The sequence below is a fragment of the Charadrius vociferus genome, unplaced genomic scaffold (assembly GCF_000708025.1).
Source record: "Charadrius vociferus isolate BGI_N301 unplaced genomic scaffold, ASM70802v2 scaffold548, whole genome shotgun sequence".
NCBI lineage: Eukaryota > Metazoa > Chordata > Aves > Charadriiformes > Charadriidae > Charadrius > Charadrius vociferus.
Window position 1 is genome coordinate 73,026 of NW_009649587.1, and position 11,682 is coordinate 84,707.

The window sequence follows — 11,682 nt, forward strand, 5'->3', positions numbered from 1 at the left end:
ACCTCCATCGGGTCCCCCAGCCTCAGCAGCTGGCGTCCAGCAACCTCCTTGAGATCGACATCTTCCACCTGTGGACCGTAGGCATAGACTGCATCAGGTACACCAGCCATGAGCTTCAAATACAGCACGCACCAGTCCAGCACCATACACCATCTCATGTACCCTGAGAGACTCTTCTCACTGACAGAGCCTACCATCATGGACTACGTGAGCTCAATGGACATGTTGGAGGGATGGCCCACAGACTATGGGAACTGTAAGATCTGGGCATGACACAGATGGTATGGAATAAGGGGTGGATAATGTCCTGGTTCTTGCAGGGATGGGGTTAATTTCCCCAAGTAGCCGGCAGGAGGCAGGTATTCCATACCACATGACCCATGACCAGGCTATAAGAGGAGCTAGCCGGGGAGAGGAAAGCAGTCGCCACTTGGGGGTGGGCTGTGGTGGTGCTGGTCTGGTCGGTGCCCTTTCCGGCGGTACTGTAATCGCATTTTAAGAGCTAAACGCTTAATCCTAGTGTCAATTCCACTTCCAAACTAACCACGTCCACTCTGAATAAAGCACACTGTGAAACAAGTTTAGAGCTTTCTTGGTCAATATATAATTTTTTTTTTTATTTTTGCTCTCTTGAACATATATATATATAGATAGATAAGACTTCTTTACTTAGAATATAAAGAAAAAGATCTGATTGAGTACTTCAGCATTTGCATTTCCATAACTTTCCCTGAAACTCACTTTTACACTAGTGGTTTTCCTTCACCTCTGTTTTCTTTTCACTTGAGTTTCTTTGTAGGCTTGACAGTCTAAAGCCTCTTGGAAAGCCTTTTGTGCTCTGCATCTCGCTCAGCTCACTGGATGGTGACTGTCATGACCATGATTCTAATAAGATAGTCATAGTGTCCGTTGCAACATTCTAACACCACCCTCTTTGGAGGTCCCACCAAGCTATGGAGGTGCCACCTAATTTAGGTGCATGGGTTTACAAAATTAAAATATAAAAGAACTAGCATGTTAGATTTATATGAGTAATCGGTGAAGTAGAGTTGGATTTTTCAGCTTGAGCTGAAAAGCCAAGTTCAGTACCTGGCTACTACAACACATCCATGTCCCCAGAAGGCTGAACCCTTTATCTCATCAGCACTAGCATGTGGAGAACCGCTGAAACTGAAACTGTCTCAAGACTTTTAGTGAAATTCCAAGAGCCAGGAAGAGCTTGGATAGAATCCCAACACAGCAAGCTGCTTCCAGTCTGACACAAACCCTGTGACCTGGGAGAGCAGGACAGTCTGGCTCCCACGTTCTTGGTTTCTCAGCATCCTAGGTTTACAGGGACTGAACACCCCAATATTTCTGACAGCACACAGTATCTTTCTAGCTCCTCAGGTCTGCAACAACCCGCAAACAGGTTACTGAGGTGCCAATGTGTCCTGGTTCTGGCAGGGATGGGGTTAATTTTCCCAAGGAGCCAGCAGGGGATACAGGTATTCCATGCCATGTGACCCATGCCCAGGTTGGCAGGGGGGGAGCTAGCCGGGGGAGGGGGCAGGAAGTCGCGGCGGGGAGCGGGTTGCGGCGGTCCGAGTCCGGTCGGGGAGCGGCGGCATTATAATAGCGTTCGTATATTCCTTTACTGGTGTTATTGTTATTGTTTTCTCTTGTTTTTGCTGTTCTGTTAAACTGCTTTTATCTCAACCCACGAGTTTCTGCCTTATTCCTTCTGATTCTGCCCACGGCTGTGGGAGTTGCGCGAGCGGCCGCGTGGTTCTTTGTTCCCGGCTGGGGCCAAACCATGACAGTATGGATGATATGGACCCCCACGTTGTCACAAGAGACACCATATTCTGCCACCGAGCTGGCTAAATTAAAGAAAGATTATGGGTGCCTTCCTAGAGAATCTGAAACTGAGTATGTGTGGCACGCGTATCTCTAACTGGGGGTGACCAAATTCAATTAAGTGAAAAAGAGGCTAGTGATTATTGGGGTCATGGAGTTTTCTGAACAACAGGTGATAATAGTGCCCCATGGTCCTTGAATCACAGAATCACACAGAATGGTTAGGGTTGGAAGGGACCTCTGGAGATCATCTAGTCCAACCCCCGACTCAGTGTGCTGCTTATTGGGCTGGAGGGTTTAACCCTTTGGAAAGAGGGGATCCCCTGGCAATCACCGGCACAGCTGATCAATTGCTAGCAACTGTACACAAAGCTGCCTGCTTGCAAATGATACGTGAGAGGAAATTAATTCCCGGATGTGAATCTCCAGTGATGTGAGAGGAAATTAATTCCCGGATGTGAATCTCCAGTGATGCTGTTGGTAAATCTTGAAATTATGACCCCCTTGATAAGGGGACTCCCCGAGTCACTTAAACCCACGGGGATTAGTCTTCAAAGAACCATTGCAACGATAGGCCCCGTAGAAAGGCTGGAGGGTTTCATTAGTAGTCACAGAAGTGAAGCTGGTAATACCATGGATTTAGCCTCTATTGGCTATTCGACCCCTGCTCAGGCAGGTAACAGGTCTAGATATAAACCAAAGGTGGGGACGTGGGGAGAAGTAGCACAAGAATTGATAGATTACAGCAGAAAATATTGTCTTGTGAAAACTCCAGAGGAAAAGTCAAGGGGAATCTGACAAGCAAGAGTTAAGAATCTGCCCACTTGGTGGCACTTGCTAGAATGGTTGCATGTGAATCGTAAACATACAGGAGAAGATCTGTATCAGGAAGCTCTTGCCCGTGGCTGGTGTGTTACCAGAGAAATGTGTAAATCCTGCATATCAGCATGTGAACAATGTCATAGATGGCTTTAAAGGCACCCTTTAGAAGATGACCCTCTGCATTTGAGGGAAGATAAAGGCTTGTGGGATGCCTGACAGGTAGATTATATCAGCTCCTTTAAGAAATTAGGGGGAAAGCATTATGTGCTGGTAGCAGTGGAAATAACATCAGGGCTAGTCCAAGTTGAAGCTTTTAAAAGGGCTACAGGAAACAACATGGTGAAAGCACTGAAAGAATGGTTTGGAACTTTTCTGGATAATACCATCATTTTAATTGATTTTTTGTTTTGCCTCAAAGAGGCAAGCTCTTTTGTTTTGTTGTTATAGGAGAACTCCGTGGGACACCAAGAACTTGCACAGATGGAGCATGAATAAAACTTAGAGATCCAAATTTCAAAATGACCAACAATATTTTAATTGGATTGTTGATACTTTTCTGCATCTCACCTCCTACCTTTAACCAAAGTAAAGATTCAGGTGGGATGCAGAAAAGTGGAAAATTCTCGCTATGAAAAGGCCTCCTCAATCACAATTACTGGTAAACTTTTAGATCTGAATGTAACATCTAAAGTTCACCCCGGCATTTCAGCAAAAATCTGTCCTAATACTGAGTGGAGATGTGGTCAGCAAGATGCCCTGGGTAACGCGTTCCAATGCCTGATGACCCTTTCAGTAGAGAAATTCTTCCTAATATCCAATCTAAACTTCCCTTGGTGCAACTTGAAGCCATTTCCTCTTGTTCTATCACCTGTTACTTGACAGAACAGGTCGTCTCCCACCTCTCTGCAACCTCCTTTTAGATAGTTGTAGAGAGCGATAAGGTCTCCCCTCAGCCTCCTCTTCTCCAGGCTAAACAACCCCAGCTCCCTCAGTCGCTCATCATAAGACATGTGCTCCAGACCCCTCACCAGTTTCGTTGCCCTTCTTTGCACATGCTCCAGCGACTCAATGTCCTTCTTGTGGTGAGGGGCCCAAAACTGAACACTCAAGATGTGGCCTCACCAGTGCCGAGTACAGGAGTAAAATCACCTCCCTGGTCCTACTGGCTACACTGTTCCTGATACAGGCCAGGATGCCATTGGCCTTCTTGGCCACCTGGGCACACTGCTGGCTCATGTTCAGCCAGCTATCAGTCAACATCCCCAGGTCCCTCTCTGCTGAGCAGCTTTCCAGCCACTCCTCCCCAAGCCTGTAGTGTTGGGGAGGGTTGTTGTGGCCAAAGTGTAAGACCTGGCATTTGGCCTTATTGAAATTCATGCAGTTTGCCTTGGCCCATCGATCTAGTCTGTCTAAATCCCTCTGCAGAGCCCTCAAGGCAGATAAACACTTCCACCCAGCTTGGTGTCATCTGCAAACTTACTGAGGGTGCATTCGATCCCCTCATCCAGATCATTGATAAAGATGTTAAACAGGACTGGCCCCAGTACTGAGACCTGGGGGACACCACTCATGACCGGCCGTCAACTGGAATTAACTCCATTCACCACCACTCTCTGGGCCCGGCCTTCCAGCCAGTTTTTTACCCAGCAAAGTGTATGCCCATCCAAGCCATGAGCAGCCAGTTTCTCCAGGAGGGTCACCTTGCAGGAGGATGCAGCCTCTTTCTCTGTGATTCTTTACATGAGAAAAAGGAGTGGTTTGTATATAAAGGCTGCATTTCAACGCTCGCTAATGATTTCAAAGATGTTTCTTAATCCTTTTATGAAAAGTGAAATATGTAGGATTCTGATCACTGTTAGGAATAACTGCGTGAAATGGTATGGCCTATGCTATTCAAGAGGTTTAATAATACTTTTTCTTCTTAGGATCCATGTATTCATTTAATTTTCCCTGTGCTTTGCAGAAAGACTGCAAATCATGCCATGCAGTGATTTCAGGGAATTTGCAGTTTTCAGTGGCTTTCTATATAAGTGTATATCTCTAAACATTTAGCTTTTATAACTTTGGGTGCACTGTAAATAATCATTAGATCTCACTGTGTTCTTGAAACAAATACGAAAGAAACATGCTATGATGAGAAAAAACATTCATCCTCATCTCATATGGGAAAGGTGTAAATACCTACAGGAATGCATCGCCTACTTTACTGGCTTTTTTAAAAAGGGGATGGAATGAATTAATGGACCACGGACTATTATAAAGAAGAGCGTTACAGTACTTTTCTAAGATCCTTTCTTCCATTCCAGAGAACCTTTGTCCTTCCTCTTCACAGTAATACAGCTGCAGTTCCTTGTGAAAGCATTAGGTTTGTGAGAGTTTCCCCATCTACACAATGTGTTTTTATCTACACACGCACTTGTAGAGTACACACAGGGACTGTATCTGTAATTCTGGTCTTCTTTATTTCAGGGAACTTTTGGAGCTCAAATGAAAACTGGTTGTCCTGAAAGGTCCATACTGTGTTCTGTAAAGAAATTCCCAAGAGAAATCTAAGAATTTTGTCTTTATTCACCCTCAATAAGTGACTAAGGTAGCCTAACAACATCCAAAGATTCCTGTGTACAAGATCCCTTAACCAGCAGGGAACATTTCATTGCAGGGGGGTTGGACTAGATGACCTTTAAAGGTCCCTTCTAACCCAAACTATTCTATGATTCTATGATTCTGTGATTTGTATGATTAGATTAGTACCGAAGGCTCCAGAGAAAGACAGGCGTCCAAGAGCACAAAGCCAAACATATGCAATTGTGTTATGCAGCTGTTCTACAACAGACATCTTCCATACAATGGTATGTCTGCCATGTGGATCTAGTGTCTAAATTAAGCTATATAAAAAGACACATCTTGTTGTCATCAAGTTGCTCTTATCTTATGGGAAAGAAGATGTCAAGATTTTAAGAAAGCAAGAAATAGATATTAAAAAAAGACCACACAATACTGAGAAGAAAGCTTGTGCTGAGAGAGACTGATTTAAAGATACTGTATAACTAAGATAAAAACATAGCCTGTAGAGCAAATCTGCAGAAAGGAAAAACTTTGTCTCACAGTGTCACTTGCTATCTTCGGCTGTCCTGAGGATGAGACATCAGAATTATGCAAGTCATTAATAACCAGCACAAAAAATTAAACCCGGGTATGGGAGTTTACAGTATTAAAAGAATGTAATTATTGTGTGATGGCAATTGTTGAATTTTTTAAACTGCATTTCAAGACAATTAATTGTCTACACTACAGTTCAGAAAAGGTGTCAGGCTGACATACTGGAGGATTCCTTACTGAGTCAAATTCCTTACAGAATCAAATTCCTTACAGTGAGTATGGCTTCTTGGCAATTGCGTAAAACGCCATTAAATACCAGAAAAGCAAGCCTAAAAACATTTAAAAATAATTTCTCAAGCAATAACTTTTCTATGCTTTTATAAATTCATATGCTTGCTTTGTTGTTGGAAAAAAGGTCCAGAAGGTAAAAGGGAAACTCATCATTAAGGATACACACACCCAGACGTGACCCTGTGTGCATCTGTGTGGAGGAGCGATTCTTTAAAGGAAGCGACTGTTGAGCCATCCAGAACTATTTAGTCTGTGGCATCTCTTGTGATACAACCAACTACAGATAGAGCCTAAGTAATGTCTTTGAGATATGGATATCTACAGAAAATGGGATCAAGACACAGAACCTAAAAATATAAGCAGACCATAGCAAGGTTCTGATCATTATGAAATCTGAAGTTACTGTGGTATCAAAACCATGGGTTCCATTAAGTGACACAAGGCTAGAACGCATGTAGCCTTACCTTAAATGAAAGTCCCCTGCATTCTGCTTAGTCAAGTACTGTATTTCTGAGATCTGCTGCTGCAGCAGTATTAAATATAAAGTGCTGTTTCAGTTGGGTCATTCTTTATTCCCTTTACATACATTACATGTATATGTATGTACGTGTATGTGTGTGTGCAGCTGAAGCATGTAAATAAACCCCACAATTGACTACTTCAGGCTACCTCTGCCAGAGCTCTCAGTAGAATGAAGCATAAATTTCCTTAAGACCCATTGGCAAACTCATGCTCTATTCAAACTGAGATCCTTCCTCACCTTCTGCAGACCTGCAAACTCATTAATGGCTCTATATTGCTTATTGAGTCATTCAAGCATACACAGAGCATGCTAGATTTCTTCCTGCTATCTCCTTCTCCCTGGGTTATATAAGGACAACCTTTCATTTTTGCAAAGCTTGCTAGGTTATGCTGCTTGCAAAGGCACTGATGAATATGTGTTTAGTGGCAAACATGTTTACACTTTCCTCTGTTTTAAAGGACTGATAAACTTAAACGGATAGCTAAAATGAGCCCTCTTCAAGCTGAAGACAGAGAAAAGTCATTCTGAGGGATTTCGACCTCTAAGGTGGGAAAGCAAGAAGAATTATGATTTTTTAATTTAGAGCAGATGACTTTCCATTCTGTTTTCTTTTAATAGTTCATCATGTGAACAGGAATGAATAAATCCTACTGTTTGCTTTGTCCTATGGACAACAGAGAAAAACCCAATGATTTCAATAATTATATTATCCAAACTTCACATATTATTCAATTTGTCTTATCTCATCCTGTAATATGCATAGCGGTGCATTCAAAGATGAACAACAAGGAACTGGTGACTTTTCTATAGGCTTCTAATCAGGGTTTGTTTGCTTATAAATCTGTCAGAAAAACATGGTTTTAGAAGGTAGATATGAGCTTCAAGAGGCAAATAAACACCTGATGGGATTTTCAAAAGTACAGAGGTTTAACCATGACTTAAAACGGTTTTAATTGAATATGTAGATACTTTTGCAAATCCTATTAGCAGCCTATTTACATACCCTGCCTGCAGTCAGAATGCCTGACTATGGCACCACTGAGTGTCATGGGGGATGACACTGAGGTGATTTCTGCTACCATGTAAGCAATAAACTTCCTGAATTTAGTTCCATGGAACTATCATAGATGATGTCTGCTTCATCTTATCTGTAGTTGCTCACCACACTGTGGAGAAATTGGCAGGTGAGGAGTCAGACCATTCACTGGTATTAAACAGTTTTCAATGGCTTTAATCTTTTAAGGTTACTCAGGTTTCCATAAGATTCAGGACAGGTGAAATAAGAAGGATTCTAAACTGAAAGGTCAGTCCTAAAGGTAAGAATTTTATTCTCCTATATACTCTTTTACAAAGCTGCACTGATCCAGTAGCTCCAGGCAGGGTATGTCTTTCACGACCATTCTTATTCTTTTTTACTATGCATTCACCAGCAGCATGAGAGGGTGCAATGTTCAGCATTCCTGGTTCCCAGTTATACAGGAATGAAAGGAAGGAAGAGCTGTGTAACTGGCCAGTCCTTGGGCATACTGAACCACAACAGTGCCCCTGGACTAGGTCACTGCTAGATCAGACACTTCACAGAGCATCTCCTTCTACTGCCTTTTTTATCACATTATGGAGGATGGTTCATTCCAGTGGCCCATGAGCAAGAGTGTCAGAACTTCATGACCTTGTAGCATTAACACCCGTGTATCTGAATACCCTGGACATGGCTTGATAGAAACTAAAGGACTGAGGTGATCCTAAGCTTTTAAAAGAGTGCCAGAGGACTGGGAAAGCACTCTAATGCACTTCCTCTAGCTTATCCGGTTATGACTACTCTAGCATAATAGTGTTCAGTGACATACAACCCTCCTTTATGTTTCTATGATTATTATACAAGCCTGCTTTCCATCTCCCTTGCTTGCAATACATTTTTTCAATTTTACAGTAAAATCTGGTTGATATGCATTACATTTCTTCATCTTAAAAGAATATTAGGATGAAACATGTCTGAAATAATCCAATAGTTTTATAACAGGTTTGTATCGTCCATTGCTGTTTAAGGCATTAGAAAATGCATTGTTTATCCCAACAAGCACACCACTTACCCTCAGCATAGGGCCATTCTGGAACACATGGGGTTCGTCACAAACTACACAGTATTCATTCAATACTGGTATCCTCTGCTCAGCAAATTCAATAGTCTGAGAACAATGAAAATGAGAATAACAACATCTGCTTAAAAATAATTAACAGTCCGCTCATGCTCCACAGTGTTTCATAAATGGGTAAGATATGACATCCTACCTGCACAAGAAAGCCACGGTCTCGTACCAGAATGCATTTTGCACCATAATTTTGCTGCAAGGAAAAAGTTCAGGCAACTTCAGTGTTGGTAGACTAATTATAAGGAAATTGTAAAACATTTGTATTTTTTGCATGCAAATAAGTTAAACAATATTTGCAACTAAAAAAGATCTCTCATTTGCATAAACCAAACATTACAAATAATCAATCCTTTTACTGTTTGCTGAGTGTGGGGTAGATTATTAGCATTTCTTTTTAGTTCTTAAATCTGATGAGGTTTTCTATCGCAGCATCCCAAAACCTGTAATCTCAAACGAAAACACCAGTGCCTTTACTTCATTATAATAAACTGGCATTTGATAACTTCCTTTAAATTTTAACTGAGTATTATCTGTACAAATATGGACTATACGCTTAGGCTTGAATGACTAATATAAATCTTAGAACAGCCAAAAATATTTTTCTTTTATATATTTACTAAGATCTCACTTCTGTGAGCACCATGCTGAAAGTCCTCTGTGCTCAGATCCTACTCAGATCCTTTCTGCCTTTTTATTTCAATATACAACAAATAAATTAGAAGGAACTTTTGTTACAGGAGTCACCAAGGTACAAAATTCCCTCTGGGCTGGTATCTATCTCAATCAACCCTTGTTTTGACTAAGAGTCAGATCAGTTCCATTTACAGCTTTTTGGGGTTTTGTTTTGTTTATAATCTTATTTCCTTTCATTTCTCTAACTGCTTATTTGGGAAACTTTTCCCTTTTTTCTCCCGGGAAATAATCCTCCTAATTGTATTCATATATGAGATTCAAATATTTAAGCTGAGAACTGAAGAGAAATTAGGGTCCTGATTCATTGCTTCCACATTCCACTGACTTCAAATCGAGTTAGACACCCAGATTACCCATATATATGTTATATAGGTTACCCATATATATTTACATATATACATGGGTGTATATATATACACCCATATACTTTGACACTGTCCCACACAACATCCTGGTCTCTAAATTGGAGAGACCCAGATTTGTTGGATGGACCACTCGGTGGATAAGGAATTGGCAAAGAGTTGCAGTCAACAGCTCGATGTCCAGGTGGAGACCAGTGACGAGCGATGTTCCTCAGGGGTAGATACTGGGACCGGTGCTGTTTAACATCTTTATCAACAACGTGAAAAGTTGGATTGAGTGCACCCTCAGCAAGTTTGCTGGCGACACCAAGCTGTGTGGAGCAGTCGTCACACTGGAGGGAAGGGATTGCCATCTAGAGGGACCTAGACAGGCTTGAGAGATGGGCCCGTGCCAACTTCATGAAGTTCAACAAGGCCAAGTGCAAGGTCCTGCACATGGGTTGTAGCAATCCCAAGCACAAACACAGGATGGCCGGAGAATGGATGGAGAGCAGCCCTGAGAAAGAAGGGCTTGGGGGTGTTGGTTGATGAGAAGCTCAACATGACTTGGCAATGTGCACTTGCAGCCCAGAAATCCAACCGCATCCTGGGCTGTATCAAAAGAAGCGTGGCCAGCAGGTCGAGGGAGGTGCCCCTCTACTACACTCTGGTGAGACCCCACCTGGAGTACTGCGTCCAGCTCTGGAGCCCCCAACATAAGAAGTACATGGACCTGTTGGAGTGAGTCCAAAGGAGGGCCACAAAGATGATCAGGGAACTAGAGCACCTCCCCTATGAAGACAGGCTGAGAGAGTTGGGGCTGTTCAGCCTGGAGAAGAGAAGGCTCTGGGGAGACCTTATAACAGCCTTATAGTACTTAAAGGGGGGCTACAGGAAAGATGGGGAGGGACTCTTTATGAGGGAGTGTAGTGATCGGATGAGGGGTAACAGTTTTAAACTGCAAGAGAGTAGATTTAGATTAGATATTAGGAAGAAATTCTTTACTGTGAGGGTGGTGAGACACTGGAACAGGTTGCCCAGGGAAGTTGTGGATGCCCCCTCCCTGGAAGTGTTCAAGGCCAGGTTGGATGGGGCTTTGAGCAACCTGGTCTAGTGGAACGTGTCCCTGCCCACGGCAGGGAGGGTGGAACTAGATGGTCTTTAACCAACTCTAACCATTCTATGAGTCTATGATTCTGTATCTGGTGCCCGCATGTAAAATGTGAAATAGACTCTTGATGTCCTTCTGTTAACATCAGTCAAACTGCACCTGACCATGTATGTGATGATTTTCCCTCAAAGTAAATGCTTTATAGCAATAAATTACTGCTAGTTTTTATAGACTGTCAAGCAGGGCTTGCATTTTTCCATATCAGCTGATAACATCAGTAATGAAATCACTTAGTCAGCTCTTCATTATCTTATCAAAGCCAATGAGACTTTTTATATTAACTTCAAGAGAAGTTAAAAAAAAAGTCTGCTAAGTTAAGATATCCTTTGCTGATGCAGAAAAAAATGAATCTCTGAACTGTGATAAGTAAAAAGTCTATTGGCTCATCTTAAATTAATTTTGCTATGCACATTACAGGAACTAACCACACAGCATATATATAAATGATTTTATGATAGTATATCACTGCTAAATTTATCAAATCTAAATTTGATCAAATCTAAATTTGATGAGTATAGTTCACAGCTTATTAAACTAATTTAGCATGAGAAATAGCACACTCGTAACTTCATTATTCAGAATACACTACTTTGAATATATGTATGGTATTTCAAGGAAGAAAAAGCTTTTGCATGCTGAGAACAAGGTACTGTCAGGCTAAGGGAGTGGAGAAGACTGTCTCCTAAGCATGTCTCCCCAGGTCTAACACAGAAAACAGACCAGTGCCTTGAAAAAGCAGAAACAGACCCACTC

The 11,682-nt window shown here is 42.0% G+C and overlaps 1 protein-coding gene across 1 annotated transcript in view; it reads right to left on the reverse strand.

Annotated features, from left to right (window-relative positions):
• The window catches only part of LOC104291173 (poly [ADP-ribose] polymerase 8-like), a gene marked incomplete at its 5' end in the record, with an annotated part of 64,018 nt that overhangs the window by 47,460 nt on the left and 4,876 nt on the right, over window positions 1–11,682 (reverse strand). Inside the window, 2 exons of the mRNA XM_009890373.1 lie at window positions 8,665–8,760; window positions 8,864–8,917. Coding sequence (XP_009888675.1) covers window positions 8,665–8,760; window positions 8,864–8,917 — 150 coding nt within the window. The remainder of the gene's footprint in view (window positions 1–8,664; window positions 8,761–8,863; window positions 8,918–11,682) is intronic.